The following is an 18,915-nucleotide window of genomic DNA, read 5'->3' as shown; positions in this document are numbered from 1 at the left end:
CCTCCCCCCCCATCACCTAGATCCATCTACCTCTTGTGTGCCGCCTCCTACAATCCACTTGCCCGTCTCTCAACTCCACCTTCCCCCTAGCTGACTTGTTCCACCCATTATCATTCACCTCCGCCCCCCCCCACCCTCAGTCTATGTCAAGCCACTAACTCAAGCCTACGTCCACCACTATTAAATACCCTTCCTCTTCACCCTTAGTGCTGATACAGGGTGTCAATTCAAAGTGTTGACAGTTCCTTTCCTCTGTAGATGCTGCTCAACCCACTGAGTTGCACCAGCAGATTGTTCTAGATTTCAGCATCTACAATCTCTTGAATCTCATTCTGTTTAAAAATCTTAATTTCTAAATATGTCCCATGTTTATCCATTTATTTTGTAAATCAACTTGAAAATAGTTTCAAGAGACACTGAGCTTGATTTGCTGCTATTGCCTCATCCAGCTCTTTAAAATGTTAATGTGTTTGTGTGCCTGCTGTTTTTGAACTGCTCCCTTTGGGTCAGTTTAATTTCTCTCTGGTTCTAACTTGCCTTGCTAATTAAAGTGCATAATCACAGGACAGATCTGAACTCTATCCAAATGCAGCAGGACAGCCTCCCATGAACTAAGTGATCGTTTTTGGATAGAATACAGGATTTTTTTCCCATTATATCTTAAAGGGACGGATGAGGTTGTTGGTCCTGAAGGAATGGAAAAATTTTGTGAAGATATAGGTGTGGAGCCTGAAAATGTAAGTTTTAATCTTCTTTAAAAATACTGAAATAACTGTTAATGAAGTAATGGTAATTGAAATTATTTTTAAGCAATATGAAATGCCATATCATTAATAATTTGTAAGTATGCCGCCACTTTTTTTGTAGATTATCTTCCATTCTTTTAACAAAGCATCATTTTGCTAGACTGGTGCAGTTGGAAGATCTTAAACTAAATTAGTAGAAAATGTTAAAGATTAGGGAAAGCAAAAGATTTGCTTTAAAATAATTACATGAGGAAGATGGGGGTAAAGTAGTTACTAAAAGAAAGTATAGGAGATGTGTTGGATTATGGTGATGAAGTTTGTACTGGGAATGTCAGTGGGTTAGAAAGAGGGTATTGTGATTGTTATGAAAGGTTCTCCTTTTGGTTGCTGCACTATGGACAGAAGAACCATCTCTTCAGGGAGAAATGCAAGAACCAAATTATTTCTATGAATAGGGGCACTGTCAGTCTATAAGTAAAAGCCCTAACATGCAATTTGGATCTGTAAGTTTAAAACGGATATGATAAGGTAAGAAATTAGATTTTATTTGTTCTCCAAAAACAGCCCTGTGCTATTTAATGCTCACCAACTCTTCTGTCAGTTTGTTGCAGAAAACAGCACCTAAATTGGCAGGTTTAAAATTTAGGATTGCAAAGTAATGAGAAAGGTGAATCAAACAGTGCACGAGGCAAACTCTGTGTATTCAGACACTTGTTCCCACGGACCTTGTTGAGAGCTAATGCAGAAATTGCAGGGACCCTGAGCAGAGATATTTAAAATGTCCTTGGCCGCAGGTGAAGTGCCAGAGGATTGGAGGATAACTAATGTTGTTCTGGTGTTTAAGGAAGGATTTAAGAATAAGCCAGGAAATTATAGGCTGGTGAGTCTGACATCAGTAGTGGGTAAGCTATTGGAAGGTATTCTAAGGGACCAAATATGTGTTTGGATAGGCAGGGACTGGTTAGGGATAGCCAACACGGCTTTGCGTGATAGGTCAGGTCTAACTATTCTGAAAGTTTATTCAAAAAGTTATCAGGAAAGTTCATGAAGGCAAGGCAGTGGATGTAATCTACGTGGACTTTAGCAAGTTCTTTGACAAAGTCCAGTGTAGAAGGCTAGTCAAGAAGATTTAGGCGCTTGGCATTCAAGATTAGGTAGTAAATTGGATTAGATGTTGGTTTTGGGGGGGAGAAGCCAGACAATGGTAGTAGATGGTTGCCTCTCTGACTGGAGGCCTGTGACTAGTAGTGTGCTGCAGGATTGATGTTGCATCCATTCTTGTTTGTCATCTATATCAATGATCTGGATGATTAATGTGGTAAGTTGGAACAGCAAATTTGCAGATGACTCTTAAGATTGAGGATGTAGTGGACAGCGAGGAAGACTATCAAAGCAGCAGTGGTATCTGGACCAGCTGAAAAAATGGGCTGAAAAGTGGCCTGGTATGTCTTGGAGTACATGGAAGATTGAAAGCAGCGAGCTGGCTGTATGCCCAGAGAGCAGAGTTCTTTGGGCACAGAGCTTGGAAATAAGGACACAACAGACTTTTAACATTGTAAATCTGCAAGTTGTTTGTTATGTCTCACCTCTCGCTGTGAAACGGGGACACCTCTTTTTCCCTTATTAGGGAGAGAGAGAGTCCTGTGGTATGTCGAATTACTGGGTGAATGAGTAGTCTTTGTGGTACTGCAAGCTTGTGTCTTTATTGATGGTTTGCTGCACGCTTCAGTGCTCGATGGGGGGTGCCAATGCTTTTTTTCCTCGCTGATTGGAGAGGGGATTGTTGCTTTGCTGCTGCTTACGTGTGGGAGGGGGGAGCTGGGGGGGCTTTGGGGTTCTAACTTTTAACTGTCATTCATTCTTTGGGACACTCCTCTGTTTTCTTGGATGGTTGCGAAGAAAAAAGAATTTCAGGATGTACATTATATACATTTCTCTGGCATTAAATATACCTTTGAAACTTTTAATGCAGACAAGTCTGAGGTGTTGCTCTTCAGTAGAACCAACCGGGTAGGTCTTGCACAGTAAATGGTAGGGCACTGAGAAGTGCAGTAGAGCAAAGAGATCTGGGAATACAGGTCCATAACTCCTTGAAAGTGGCATCACAGGTAGATAGGGTCATAAAGAAAGCTTTTGGAATATTAGCCTTCAATATAACATCCCAGCTCCTGTACTTAATACTTTGATTTATGAAGTTGTACAAGATGTTGGTGAGGCCAAATTTAAAGTATTGCCTGCAGTTTTGGTTACCTATCTAAAGGAAAGGCGTCAATAAGATTGATAGCGCAGAGAAAATTTGTGAGGATGTTGCCAGGACTTGAGGACCTGAGTTGTAGTGAAAGGTTGAATAGGTTAGTACTTTATTCCCTAGAGTGTAGAAGAATGAGAGGAGGTTTGATAGAAGTATACAGAATTGAGGGTTATAGATGGATGGGGTAATGCAAGCAGTCTTTCTCCTCTGAGGTTGGGTAGATCTAGAAATATAGGTCATGAGTTAAGGATCAAAAGGTAAAATGTTTAAAGAGAACATGAGGGGGAACTTAGCGTGGTGAGAATGTGGAACGAACTGTTAGCGGAAGTGGATGCAGGTTCATTGTCAACATTCAAGAGAAATTTGGATAAGTACATGGATAAGAGGGCATCGAAGTAAATGGTCCAGGTACAGTTCGATGGGACTGGGCAGATTAATAGTTTGGCATGAACTAGATGGGCCAAAGGGCCTGTTTCTGTGCTGTAGTGTTCTATGACTATTAACTGTATTTAGAAATCCTTAAAGATGGCGGGGAGGGGGAGTTTGTCAGAGAATCAGGTGGTCAAAGGAGTGATCATTAAATACAAGGTTGACAGTAATGGGAGAGGAAAGATTGTGTTGCTTTAATAGTTAATACTTAATTCAAATTGAAAGTCATTGAGATGTCATTTGAATCCAAGACTCAATTTTGTCACACTCTCGTTATAATTTTCTGCTTTTAATTAAGAAAACTATTGTAGGTTTGCAATATTTTTTCTTACAGCAATTTGAATGTTATTATAAAGTAGTTGTCTTTACATAATGTGACAAAAATTTTAGTACATAGCTGTATACGGTTAAACAAAATGTTTCTTGTGAGTAGCCCTCAGAACTCAGCTGTATCTCATGTGATTTGGGATCTGATGACTGTAGTTTTTGGAAACTTAGATCAACAATACACAATTTAAAAACCAGATATTTCTGAGGGCCAGGTACATAACGCGAGCTTTATTTGCCACTAAGCTTCTCGAATCATGAAATTATAGAATTGCTATGGGAGGCGAGGAAGCCATTCAACCATTAATTGTTTATCAGCTCCTCTTGTTGCTCCTTGTTTCAACACTTCTTCTCCGTAGCCCTGCAGTTTGTTTTTTCAAATCGTTTAAATGCTTAACTATCTTGCACCGCCCTTGCTATCAGTAAGTTTCATTTCGTAGTTACTTGCTGAATATAAAGGTTGTTTTCTCTTTACATTCTTTGCCCACACATCAGACCTGTGCCCTCCAGTATTTGCCCTGTCCACGAATGGGTACAGTATCCATATACAGTGGATTCCAGTTAATTGGGCCATTGGTTAATCGGGGCAGCAGCTTATTTGGTACAACTCTTAAACAACAAAAACTAATTGAGGAAATGGTTAGGATTCCTTTGTTTATTTGAGACACTGCCACTTAATTGGGATAGGTGACTGTTGCTGAACAGTTTCTAACCGACATCAGTCACATGCACTTCGTGTGCTGGTAGACACTACACCGTGCTAGAGGGAACAGTTTTTCCGTGTTCAAAATGCAGTGATTTTTGTCAATGATGATTGGCGATGTTACGTACCCTGTAACTGGGTTGCCAAACCAGCAGAAATGGATCACTCAGTTGGAGTCTGGATTACTGGAACTAAGAAAGTTTTATTAAAGAAATAAGCAACACAGTACTCTAATCAAAAGGATAATAAATGCAACAGTTCAGTAATGATAAACACACATGTACACAGAATTAGGATAACAGGATCAATCAAGCTCTATCGTCGTCAGGGTAAATGACCAGTTTCAAAGTGACGCAAAGTTCAGTTCAACTGAGTTCAGTTCAGTTCACAGTAATCACTGCTGTGGCGATGGACAGTGGAGGGAAGGAGAGAGAGAGCAAAAACAAATGAATATTCAAACGGCTTCCACACAGACCTTCGATATTCTTCGCAGTCAGCTTTTGGGCGAGCCCTTTGTGATGTCTTCTGAGGTTACCGACCATGATCCCTCCGTTTCCAGATACGATCGTTTCTCTGCAGTGAACCTGGCACCGAGGCAAGGGCAGACACACACCAGGTTCCCGCCAATCGTACCTTTCCACCCTGTGCGTCTATGGCTTGGTCCCACGACTTGTGGGAGGCACACCGCTTCCAGGGTCTCGTTACCTCGTGGTGTCGTGTGTGTCTTGCCTTAGCGAACCTGTCCCTTTTTATCCCCCTGCTGGGGTATTGCCTGTCCATCACTTCAAACAGTTCAGGGTTCAAAGAGGAGCCGGTCTTGACAGCTCTCCTTCCGTCCCTTCATTAACATCTCCAAATGCTGCTCCATTGTTTTCCTTATCTCTCTTTCTCCTGAAGACAGGTGGCAGACCAACTGCTGATCCCACTGGTGCCAGCACAAGACAGTTAACATCTTAATCTGTGTGTACTCTCGTCACACCCCTCACCTTTTAAGGATTTTTACCGGGGTAAAAATTACAAACATGAATACATTATTTGATACACACAAATATACATCTTTATCAGCTATTTGGCTAATACAGCGAATTTTACGTTGTCAACACCTGACAGACAGTCAGCAATCACATTTTCTGTTCCTTTTATATGTGTTATTAATAATCCCTAGGCTCCAACTTAGCAAACTTCATAGTGATGAATTGCGATCATTGGGTTTCGTCCCGGACCACAATAACAAGGGTTGTCCCATTCCGACTCAGTTTTCTCTCGCAAGGGCTTAGTAGTAGGGGGAGGGGTAGTAACCGCAGAGTTATTGCAAAACTTCCTACAGTACCCCACCATCTCCAAGAGCCTTCTGAGGGCCCTCTTGTCTGTCGGGGTTGGGATGTCAGAGATGGCCCGCACTTTAGCTTGCATCACTGCCAGCTGCCCCTGTGTTACCACAATTCCCAGATAAGTGACCTTCGTGTGAACCTTTTTTCAAGGTTCACTATCAAGCTGGCTTCAGACAGCCGTATTACATCGCCAATACACACCTCTGTGTTCGTCAGCCCTTTCGTCACTGAATTACTCATTCTATAGGGGTGTTGCTCACTAGGCTGACCTAGCATAACAAACACCACCCAACGTCCCAGTTCTTTGCATCGCCTCGGGACAATCAAACACACGTGTGTGAGCCGTTTAATTACTTCTCCTAAAGAGTCGCTTTGTTCGGGGATTAAGGGAGAGACCTTATCAGTAGAGCTGGCCAAAACAATAGCCTTCTCCCATCTGGTCGATACCATACTCATTTTTTCAAAATGGTTTTTTTCTCTTATCAGGGGGACCCTAGCTTCAATGATTTCCGCGCTAACACCGACTAGGTTTGTTAGCATATCAAAAGCCTGTGACTGTCTCAGTTCGCGTCTGCCATAATCAATAACATCCTCCTGTGCAGCCGGTAAACCTCTTTCATGATTCCCCCAACTGTTTCCTCCAGCACCTCAAAATGTCCACCGAGGGGTACCTTGTGGGCCAGGTTAAAAATCTCATCCCCATAACTCTTTTGCACCACCCCCCATTCCTCATCTGCGGGTACGGTACTTGTCTCCCTTTTTTCCTTAGCACTTCCTCCTCCACACAATAGCCTACTGGCTCCCTTCTTAATTCTGCGTCAGAGAGAGCTGTCTCTGCCAAAACCATCAGCCCCTCGTCTTGCTCCTGTGCCTGCACAAATTCTTTCCTGGCTAATGCTAAGTCTGTCTCAGCTCCCTCACTACCTCTTGTTTCACTACACTCCTTCTTTTCACTTTCTACCTCCTCCTGGTACATCTCAGCTAAATTTACTTCGGCAGTCCTGTGATGAACCTGTGAGTCCATGGGCGGGGCCTCAATGCTGGCAGGCTGGCCTGTCAATCTCACGTCTGAGAACACGATTCCCCCGGCGAGGTCATTACCGAGCAAGACTTCCATGCCTTTCATCGGTAATTCGGACCTCACTCCGATCGTGACTAGTCCAGAGACCAAGTTGCTTTGTAGGTGTACCTGGTGCAAAGGGACTGCCTCTGTCCCTTCCCCAATACCTTTGACCTTGACCTCCCCAGTCTGGGTCTCTGAGCTAAACTCTAATACACTCTTCAATATCAATGACTGACACGCTCCCGTGTTTCTCCAGATCCGCATTGGAACTGGTTTTAACCCCTCCTTCACCGACTCCAATCCGGCCGAGATAAACCTCTCGCGCCCTTCCTGAACTTTGGCAGACCTTTCCTCTCCTAGCGGTTCGTTTACCAGCTCGATACAGCCAGTCAAAATCGCCGTTTTTCCTTTTCCCGTCTCCTTCTTTGGGGCAAAGCACCTGGACGCAAAGTGTCGGACTTTCCCACAATTATAACAGATGAACCGAGGAGACTTGCTACCAGACTGCTCCCGGTCTACCTTATACTTCTCACTAGTCCCCGGCTTACTTTCTGACTTTTTTGGCGGACTCTCCCCACCGTCCTGACTACCCTTCTGGTAGCCTTTACTCGGGGCAAACTTCATTTTATGTGTCAACGCATACTCATCCGCTAACTTAGCAGTTGCGGCTAACGTGGCTGCCTCTTTCTCATCTAGGTAGGGTCTCATACCCTCAGGGACACAACCTTTAAACTGCTCAATCAGGATCAGCTGTAGCAGTCTGTCATAATCCCCATCTACCCCCTTCGAGGCGCACCAACGCTCACAATATGTCTACATCTCACGGGCAAACTCTAAATACGTGCGGTCCCACTGCTTCCTCGCATTCCGGAACCTCTGCCGGTATGCCTCCGGGACCAACTCATAAATCCTGAGGATGGCCTCTTTCACCACCTCATACCTCTGGGCATCTTCCGCGGACAAAGCTGAGTAAGCTTGTTGGGCTTTCCCTTTCAGTACACTCTGAAGCAAAACAGCCCACTTATCCCTCGGCCAGTCCTGACTTGTAGCAACTTTTTCGAAATGGAGAAAGTACCGATCCACATCGGTATCGTCAAATGGGGGAACCACCCTAACCTCCTGGGTCGCCCGGAACCCTCCACCTTGGTTCGGCACAGGCCCCTGCTCTGCCCTTATCTTTAACTTCTCCAGCTCAAATTCCCTTTCCCTCTGTTTCCCCCCTCCCCTCCCCTCTCCCCCTCTCCCCCTCTCCCCCCTCCCCCCTCCCCCCTCCCCCCTCCCCCCTCCCCCCTCCCCCTCCCCCTCCCCCTCCCCCTCCCCCTCCCCCTCCCCCCTCTCCCCCCTCTCCCCCCTCCCCCCCCCCCCCCCTCCCCCCTCTCCCCCTCTCCCCCTCTCCCCCTCTCCCCCCTCCCCCTCTCCCCCTCTCCCCCTCTCCCCCCTCTCCCCCTCTCCCCCCTCTCCCCCTCTCCCCCTCTCCCCCCTCTCCCCCTCTCCCCCTCTCCCCCTCTCCCCCTCTCCCCCCTCTCCAACTGCCATACCCGGAACTCGTGCTCGAGTCTCAGTTTTTCAATCTGCACCTGTACCGCGTCTCCAGCAGGTTTTTCAATAGACACCACCTCCAGCTCCCTTGGGGAAACACACCTTTAGATACATAGTGCTCTACGATAGCTCTGTGTATCTCCTCTCTACTCATTGTCGACTTCCCCTTAACAAGATTTAACTGTTTGGCCACAGCTGCCAATTCCGCTTTCCTGGCATCCTCTAATGCCTCCAAGGTCGGCGCCTTTACAAATTCCTCAATCTCCATTTCTGCTGTTTGTCTTTTCTTTCTTTTGGGAATTTTAACCCAATCAATTTACTCCGTCCCAAATTTAGCGTTCAAAATCGCGGACGAGAACCCCACTTATGTTACGTACCCCGTAACTGGGTTGCCAAACCAGCAGAAATGGATCACTCAGTTGGAGTCTGGATCACTGGAACTAAGAAAGTTTTATTAAAGAAACAAGCAACACAGTACTCTAATCAAAAGGATAATAAATGCAACAGTTCAGTAATGATAAACACACATGTACACAGAATTAGGATAACAGGATCAATCAAGCTCTATCGTCGTCTAGGGGTAAATGACCAGTTTCAAAGTGATGCAAAGTTCAGTTCAACTGAGTTCAGTTCAGTTCACAGTAATCACTGCCGTGGCGATGGACAGTGGAGGAAGGAGAGAGAGAGCAAAAACAAATGAATATTCAAACGGCTTCCACACAGACCTTCGATATTCTTCACAGTCAGCTTTCGGGCGAGCCCTTTGTGATGTCTTCTGAGGTCATCGACCGTGACCCTTCCGTTTCCAGATACGATCGTTTCTCTGCAGTGAACCTGGCACCCAGGCAAGGGCGGACACACACCAGGTTCCCGCCGATCGTACCTTTCCACCCTGTGTGTCTATGGCTTGGTCCCGCGACCAGCCCTCCAAAAACTCCCACTGACTTGTGGGAGGTGCACCGCTTCCAGGGTCTCGTTACCTTGTGGTGTCGTGTGTGTCCTGCCTTAGCGAACCTGTCCCTTTTTATCCCCCTGCTGGGGTATCGCCTGTCCATCACTTCAAACAGTTCAGGGTTCAAAGGGGAGCCGGTCTTGACAGCTCTCCTTCCGTCCCTTCATTAACATCTCCAAATGCTGCTCCATTGTTTTCCTTATCTCTCTTTCTCCTGAAGACAGGTGGCAGACCACTGGTGCCAGCACAGGACAGTTAACATCTTAATCTACATGTACTCTCGTCACAGCGAGTAATAAAAAGTAAGACAATTCAGAACTGTGGTTTTAAGTATTCAGGTTTGGAAATGCCAAAATTTGCTGGGAATGAAAATGAAACTATTTCACTCAGTTCAAAGTAAATTTATTATCAAAATACATACGTCACGATATACAACCCTGAGATTCATTTTCTCACAGGCATACTCAATACATCTGTAATGCAGTAATAACCATTAAGGAAAGACTGCATCAACTGGTGCATTCAACCCGTGTGAAAAGGCAACTGTGCAAATACAGAAAGAAAGCAATAATAAATATGTAATCAAGAGCATGAGAGGAGTTCTTGAAAGAGTCTGTAGATTGTGGGACTATTTCAATGATGGGGCAAGTTGTATCATTTGGTTCTGGAGCTCGATGGTTGAGGGGTAATAACTGTTCCCGAACCTGGTCGTGTGAGTCTGTACTACCTTCTTGAAGGCAGCAGTGAGAGGAGAACATGACCTGGGTGGTGGGGGTCCCTGATGATGGATGCTGCTTTCCTGCGACAACATGTGCTCTATGGTGGGGAGGGCTTTACCTGTGATGGACTGGGCCGTATACACTACTTTTTTTGTCATAGACTTTCTGTTCAAGGGCATTGGTGTTTCCATACCAGGCTGTGATGCAGCCAGTCAATATACTCTCCACCACACATCTATAGAAATTTGTCAGTGTTGTAGATGTCATGCCAAATCTTCGCAAACTTACAAGGAAGTCGAGGTGCTGCCTTGCTTTGTAATTGTACTTGCGTGCTGGGCCCCAGGACAGATCCTCTGAAATGATAACACTGAGGAATTTAAAGTTGCTGATTCTCTCCACCTCTGGTCCTCTGAGGACTGGCTCGCGGACCTCTGGTTTCCTCCTCCTGAAGTCTTTAAACAGCTCCTTGGTCTTGCTCACATTGAGGTTGTTGTTATGGCACCATTCAGCCAGATTTTCTATCTGCCTCCTATATGCTGATTCGTCACCATCTTTGATTCAGCCTATGACAGTGATGTTACCAGCAAACTTGAATTTGGCATTAGAGCTGTGCTTAGCCACACAGTCATAACTGTCAAGCAAGCAGAGCAGGGGACTAAGCACACAGCCTTGTGGTGCACCTGTACTAATTGGAGATTCTGGAGGAGATGTAGTTGCAAATCCGAACTGACTGGAGTCTGCAAGTGGAGCAATGGAGGATCCAATTGCACGAGGTATTGAGGCCAAGGTCTTGCTTATTGATTAGTTTCGAGGGGCTGCTGGTATTGAATGCTTGAGGTGTCGACAATAAAGAGCATCCTGATGTACTCATCTTTGCTGTCCAGATGTTCCAGGGTTGAGTGAAGAGCCAATGATTCGGCATCTGCTGTGGAGCTGTTGTGCCAGTGGGCAAATTGGAGTGGATCCAAGTCGCACCTCAGGCAGGAGTTGATATGTTTCATCACCAACCTCTCAAAACACTTAATCAGTGTGGATGTAAGTGCTACCGGACAATAGTCATTGATGCAGTTTACAACCTTCTTCTTGGGCACCAGTACAATTAAAGCCTATTTGAAGCATTTGTGTACCTTGGACTGCTGAATAGTCCAGCTAGTTGATCAGCACAGGTCTTGTCACTACTTCAAGTTAGGAGCTATGAAGAATTTAAAAGTATCGACAACAATCTTGAATGTTACACTGAAAATGAAGATTTTGGAGGATGCAGTCGTTGAAAACATCATATGAAGGCAGTCCACTATCTGCACTAGTGTCTGGGTAATTTTGTTCATTTACATTCAATCAAAAGAACATAGCCCATACACTGGATGAACTCCTCCACTGATAACTTTAGGAACTGGTACACAGTTTTATACTACTATAGTGGTATTAGTGTTCTAATTTGGGCTGTATTTCAGTTAAACAGTTGGCCTTTTTTTTTTCTTTTAATACCTTTTTAAACTATTTCCATGAAACTTCTGCTAATTGGAGCAGCCAATTCATTGGGCTAAACTGTACTGGTCTCGATATGCTCCAGTTAACTAGAATCCACTATATTTAACCTACCCAAACCAGTCATGATGATGATGATGTGCAAGTCTGTTAAATCTTCTTAATTTTCTTTGTTCTCTGAAAAGCCCCACCTTCTCCAGTCTAACCTCGTAGGATGGATCATAAGACATGGGAGCAGAATCAGGCCATTTGGTCTGCTGCAGCAATTGATCATGGTTGATTTATTTTCCCTCAAATCCCTTTCCTCTGTCTTCACCACATAACCTTTTAACACCTTTACTTATTCAATCATGGAACCATCCTAATATATCTTTTCTGAAAATTTTCCACCTTTTTTACATCCTTCCTACGGTGGAGTGAGCTGAACTGAACTGGATACAAATCTCGTCGTGTGGCCCAAGCAACACCTTATATTGGACCAACAGATTTATGCAGGTTTGCCCAACCAAATTTAAACATCTTGTCCCACCGGAGCTCTAATAAAATGGGCCCAGAGGGAAGGAGCTACTTCAAAACCCCAGTAATTTGGCACACTTGGGACTGTGGCTTCATACTAACAGATTTTCTAGACAATTGCATATAACTCCTATTTATACAACAATGCACTTTCAATTTTATTTCTTTACATGTTGCACTGTAGTAGAACAGGTGAGTTTAAAAGAAGCGCAAGAAGCGGGACAGGTACAAAATCCAGGATTTTCAAACGTTGACAAAACTGCTTTATCATAGAAATGGGCCAAGTTTCTACCCGACGACTCCCTAGATGCAATATACACTGCTTCTGCTTGCATTGGAAGTGGGTGAATGGTAACATCCTACCTGGCTTAACTCCTCTCTACCCAATAGAAATTACCAACAATAGCATCAACACCAAGCTCAGAACTACAATTTCAGACGACTTTCTGATCTAGCCAAATGGAATGTAATTGTCCAAATTTGGGTATGAGAAGAGAGAGAGAGAGAGAGTAAAGAGAGTGCTGTGTGAGTCTTAGTTGTTCTGTAATATGCCCACAATTTTCAAATGCCTGTCTCTCTCCAGATGCTCCAAACAATTCTAGTATCCATAAATATTGCAGTATGTATAAGTTGGCTCTAACCACCACGTGTGGCATTCTCGAAGACCAGCTGTGTACTGACTAGCTCTTTAGTGTTTTGACATTTGTTGGCATCATGTGCCGGGCTGCTGATCTACAACTTGTTCACATCAAGTGATTATTTGGAAGTCAGTAACAAACTACATACATCAATAGTGAGCAGGCTTCTTTAAAAATGGAAAACTGTGTCAAAAATGGTTTAGTGCCATTGCTATAAGCTAGTGGAAATTGCAAGAATTGCTGTGTACCTGTTTTTGATTGTCAAATTACATAAGATAATATTTACTTAGTCAGCCTGATGCATTCAAAGGTGCAGCATATACAAACCATTGTACATGAAAGATGGATGTGTCAACCAAAATGAACTTGACTCCTCAGCCACATTGGAGGTTGTGGGCTGGTCATAAAGGCTGACCTTGTGGGCTAGGGTGGCTCAAAGGTTGCATGTTCTAGGCAAGTGATTTAGATGTGCTAAAAATGCACCTAATTTTTTTTTTTGTCTACAGATTATCATGTTAGTATTGGCATGGAAGCTGGAGGCTCAAAACATGGGATTTTTCACTAAAGAAGAATGGTTAAAAGGAATGACATCATTACAGTAAGACATCTCGATGATTGTTCTGCAATAAAATTGTAAAGTTATGGCATGATGTTTCATTTGTTTAATTGTTAATCAAATGCATTCTTTAACTCGTACTTAATACGAGTAAACGTGTACATAACAAGTATGAAAACTTCCAGTTTACCCTTATGGATTTTTGCTTGGGAAAATCTGATTCTTTTTTAATACAGCATTTGTTTAACCTAGATGTGACTGCACAGAGAGGCTACAGAGCAAGTTTGATTATTTGCGTTCACAACTCAATGACCTATCAGCTTTCAAACAAATTTACAGATATGCCTTTGATTTTGCTAGAGTAAGGCAAAAATCATTTCTTTCTATTACAGTGAATTTTGAATGATTGCATGTTTTTGAAAAAATGTCACGAAGCCCTCTATGTCTGCTCTTTTAGGATAAAGACCAGCGTAGCCTTGATATTGATACTGCTAAGTCTATGTTAGCTCTGCTCCTTGGAAGAACATGGGCTCTGTTCTCTGCCTTCTACCAATTTTTGGAGGTACTTTGTTAATATTTTAATCATTCTCAAATGTTATCGCAAAAAAGTTATAACTACAACCACAAATTTTAAAAAGGCAATATCTGGGAATTTTTATGAAATGTTTTTTATAATGCATGTGATCTCTTCACAGCAATCAAAGTACAGGGTTATGAATAAAGATCAGTGGTTCAATGTATTGGAATTCAGCAGAACTGTACTTGCAGATCTTAGCAACTATGATGAAGATGGTGCATGTAAGTTTCTTTCTGTCATAGTGGAAAATGCATTTATTCTGGTACAGTTATAAAATAAATTACAATTTCAATTTATTTTTTGTTTTCAGGGCCTGTGCTGCTTGATGAATTTGTTGAGTGGCAGAAAGCAAGGCAATCATCATAACAAATTAGAGGAAAAGAGAAGTACCCAGGAGAGCAATAATGTTTTGCTATCCAACCAAACTATGTCTTTAATTATGAAATGGAAAGTATTTGTCAAAAGCCATCTTTTATGCTAGCTACAGATTTTTCAGTGTTACAAGAGGGAAGAAGGTTTTCAAGTTGCATCTATATTAGGCATTTTATTATGTATTCATCAAATATGGCACCTGATGTTAGGATTTTGTCCAGTCTTGAATCTTAATGCTTTTGGCAATATCTGTTTATAACTTCCTAAGTACTTTGAAGCACATTTAAAAATTATAGGTTTCCATTAAAAACAAATGATTTTTATGTGTGACTGAGAGATGCAAGGCCTTGAAGTGTATGAATGCGATTTTTCAGTTATTGGAAAGTGTATACTAATGTATTGGAAATCTGCCATTCTGGTACCATACCAAAAACTTACTGAACCTCATCATATTTTATTGTAACTATATAGCATTTTTTCTGTGATATACTATATCAATAGGTACTGGTGCTGTTCTAGGACTGTGAGCTCAGCGTTAATGGTAATGCCAGTAGCACCTCTGCGAGGCCATGTAAAGGAGGATTACATGTGATACAGATGTATGTTTAAACTTTTTTCATTTACATTGTCAAGGTATCCACAGATTTGCCTGTTTTCAAAAGCTTTATTTATTTTATGTCCATTTTTAAGAACAAAATGGAATGTGGTCGTATAAATCTGAATTAAGTGGGGGGGGGCGGGATTATGTGATTGGAACTGCGTATAATAGCCTTCATTATTTCATGAGCATGCATGTGGTTTTGACTACAGTTTTTAGTAACAGCAGATATGTTACCACAGCTCTTAGTTGGCCCACTGTACTAAGTACATTGTGAGACTATACAGTATCAAATATTTGTCTCCAGGATAGAAAGCTGTAAATTAGCTTGAACTAAGTACTCTTATGCTATTGCTTAGTAAAAGCTTTTGTATGAAGGTGATGCTGTGGGACCTTGAATTTAAAAGAAAATTCTTATGCTCATTAGCATCCAAAATATGAATTGTAATTTTGACAGTGAAATTTTGTGTATACAAGGTATGATGTAAACACTTAAGATTGAAACACTGAAGGATAATTGTGGTGAATTCTTTTATCTTTTTCCCTCAGTATTTCATATTTGAGCAGATTCTTAGCAATTCCTGAATTTACTTTGTGCAGAAGATATTTAGGCAATTTAATTATTGGAACAGTATGATAATTTCCAAAACACTAAAAGCTACTAATTTACTGTTCTCTCAAAAGCCCACAAAGTTAGATGCAGAGTGGTGTTTTGGGATGCACTTTACACAGTTCTGTACATCCTAGTGCCAGTTAATATTCAAAGTGTATTTTTGATGTTTTTTAAAAACATTTTAAAATTATCAAAGTCTTACAGATTTTTAACAATGGGTTAACAGTGCAAAGGGCTCAAAACTCAAGATTGCTCAATTCTGAGTACTAATTATTTAATATATATTACTCAGTAAATTGGTAAGATCCTGTACTGCCTTCATCCACCCACTTGCACAAGATGAGCCATTATGCATCCGATCCCTGGAGCAAGAATTTAACCTGTGGTCTATTACACCACACACAAATCATCGTACCCAGTCTCTCTCAGTAGAAGTTATTAACGTGAAGACAGCTTGTTAGTACAGAATCAGTTACTTGAAAAGTTTACTTTTTAAACTGCTAAATGATTTATTATGAGGTTTGTTTGAAATAATGGGGCTAGTTCTTCCCTGTTGTAAAGTAACTAATTTAATGAAATTTAGTCTCTGTATGTAGTACAGTGGATCTTTAAGCAAGCATTTTTTTCAGAAAGAAATCCTTACAGCTGATAGGATAATTATTCAAAAGTATATTTTAAAAAAACTGATATCAGAACTTCAGTTAATGTTATACGGCTGTTTTCTTAAAGTACAAAGGATGGTTTTTAAATATATTTTGTTTTTAAAAGTTGATTTTTGTGATGTTGCCATATATTTTCACCCTCTGTTGATGTTATTTTAGATATCACTAGGAACTAGCACATGAATGTCAGCACTAGAAGTGTCAACAAGCTTCCCATCAGACTTACTGCCAGGCTAAGAAAATGAGTCTTTCGATACAGATGATTTATTGAGTTCTTCAGACTTGAGTGCCATCAATGATGCCCAAAGTCAGAGAATTCTTGAGATGCCTTTTAGGGGTTGTCATTTATGTCACTGTAAAGCTTGCTGGCAGCTGGACAAAAGCTATATAGATCTTGGTCTAGATGATGCACTATAGTGCAAAAATTACACTGTCAGCATTCATCTTTCAAATTACTTTATTATTCATTGAAAATCACCTAAATAAAGTGCCCAACCAATTTCACTTTACAATTCCATTTAAAATGACCCTGAAAAACAATTTTATGCTTTTACTTAACATCCAGAATTTCAAACTTTAAATCTTATAATAGAGGGCATCATTACTCCATTTTTCCATTGCATTTTTTTTGTTAATCTGGCATGAAATCCATCTTTCTGTGAAACTTTTTTAAGTGAGGTAATTAATTTAGAAATACTCAGTTTAATTGAATCGCATTTGTACCTAACTCCATTAGTTTCAGGTATGAGCAAGGTGGGAACACATGAACAGTACATTATTCCTGATGAAGGGTCTCAGCCTGAAATGTTGACTGTTTATTCCCCTTCATAGATGCTGCCTGACTTGCTAAGCTCCTCCAATATTTTATGTATTGCATTGTTCCCTTTTATGTTTTCCATCAAATGTATTCAGTTGCCTTTTAAAAGAGAAAATCTAACTCGTGCAATGAGTTCTGGTCTCTATGTAATTGACTTCACTTGAGAAAAGTTAATCATAAAGTGTGAAATGCTTAAGGATATCCATGGAATTTGCAGTCAGCTTTTTTTAAATTTTCCTTTTTTCATAATTTAAAGGTCCCCAGACAGAGTTCCTAAGTCTAAGTTCCAATAGTTTTAGATTTAAATCCAGCATTTCAATATAGAATCTAATTTGTGCACAAGGACCTAAGATAGCAAAATATACCATGGGGTTTAGATAGAGGGGTAATTCGTCCATCTTGTCCATGAAATACCCTGATCTCTGAGAAACTCTGTTGCAGTGTTTAGAAAGGATATGAATAGGAATAGATTGAAGAAACTTGCAGGTTGTGTAAGTTAATGTACTTCATAGCATTTCTTTTAAAGGGGAATACTGTAGGTGAAACCTATAGTTCAGTGTACTTTCAATAATTTTAAAATATGCTGCTGAATATATAATTGCATTTTTAATTTGTCATTTTCCAACAAGTGTATTTTAATCCCTCAGTTCTCTCTATCTGAAGCAAATAAATATTGTGGAGTGTGAAAGGGATTACTATGCATGTAAGCTGTGCTAAAAGAATAGAGAATCTAGTATTGTTAACAATTTAACCCAGTTTATGACTTCACAAAATATAAAATGTCAAATTTGCATTATTGGTGTGATCCTACAAAAGGAGCACAACTTTCTTTTCCTGATTTCACTGTTCCTATTCGGTGGTATCCACTCACGGTTTCCTTTGGATCGGAACTACGTTTGTATATTTTTGCATTGCCTAATCACAAACCTATTTAAATTGAATGATAAACTTTATAAAGAGGTTCATAATGGAATATAAAATGACTTTGCATGTTTTCATATTTAAAGATATTGGAGAAAAAGACCTATTGCAATGCAACTTAAAACAGAATTACTGACACGCCAAGGACTGTGAACTCTGGCATTTTAGTTGTATAATAATAAAAAAAAAGGAACAGTGTTTATTTAAGTGTCTTAATTCATGAATGGTGATACTTAAAATCTATTCACCCTGCTGCTTACATAACCATAAACGTCCAGGGTCTAATTATTTTGTACAACCAAAGGAAAACAAGATTGTGGATTTTTCACACAATGGAGCATATAAGTATGTTTTATTGTCAGTATTTTGTACAATGGTGGTGTGTGACCTTGTATTTTTCATTACAGACCTTTAAACCAAAAAAAAAGATTCTAACTTGACACTATTTTGATAGTATTTAAAACTGCTTGATCTTGTGTGTTCAGTATGGATGTGTGTCTATTAGAATAATTGCAGCATTGATCAGACTGTATTTCATTTTATTTTTATCAACTTAACATCTAATGGTTTAGAATACCATATTCATGGTTTGTTTAGGTTGTCATTCTTAATCACACAAAAGCCAATGTTTTTCTTGAGCCTGTGGTTTCGGATAGAATCTAGGACAGATTAGTCTTGTATTGACTGTTACGTTTCCCACCCCATCTCTATTAATCTCCTTTCCCCAGCCTCACTGGAAGACAAAGATTAATGGGGTTATAAAGGTTTCCTTTGACTTTTCAATTTGTAATCACCCATTTTCAATTAAAAATGCCAATTAATCATGAACCCACCATATTGGATTTCATTTCAGCTGTGGTTGAGGATAAAATGTGCAGAGATAGCAAAGAAGGTCAAACCTTTTTCACCTGTTCCATTCCGGACTTCATTCTCCATAGCTTTTTAATTTTTTTTTATGAAGTATTTATTCAGAGCACTTATGAAATGGTTTTGAAAATGCTTCTGCCACTATTTCATAACAACTTGGTATGTGGGGGGGGGGGAATGTTTTTCTTGCCTCCGATTATTTGCCAACTAGTCTCTGCCTGGATTCCACT

General features: G+C 41.0%; 1 protein-coding gene across 6 annotated transcripts in view; it reads left to right on the top strand.

The window, feature by feature from the left end:
• Positions 1-18,018, top strand: part of dcun1d5 (DCN1, defective in cullin neddylation 1, domain containing 5 (S. cerevisiae)) — a 35,157-nt gene extending 17,139 nt beyond the window's left edge. For all 6 annotated transcript variants that reach the window (XM_063054083.1, XM_063054077.1, XM_063054078.1 and 3 more), the window contains exons 6-11: positions 667-737; positions 13,209-13,300; positions 13,511-13,619; positions 13,716-13,820; positions 13,954-14,056; positions 14,146-18,018. In XM_063054083.1, the coding sequence (XP_062910153.1) occupies positions 667-737; positions 13,209-13,300; positions 13,511-13,619; positions 13,716-13,820; positions 13,954-14,056; positions 14,146-14,201 (536 nt within the window). In that variant the 3' untranslated portion in view covers positions 14,202-18,018. The remainder of the gene's footprint in view (positions 1-666; positions 738-13,208; positions 13,301-13,510; positions 13,620-13,715; positions 13,821-13,953; positions 14,057-14,145) is intronic.
• The last annotated feature ends 897 nt before the right edge of the window (positions 18,019-18,915 follow it).

Source organism: Mobula hypostoma, chromosome 7 (genome assembly GCF_963921235.1).
Source record: "Mobula hypostoma chromosome 7, sMobHyp1.1, whole genome shotgun sequence".
NCBI lineage: Eukaryota > Metazoa > Chordata > Chondrichthyes > Myliobatiformes > Myliobatidae > Mobula > Mobula hypostoma.
Note: the sequence above shows the minus strand (reverse complement) of the source record. Positions and strands in the feature narration are given on the sequence as shown.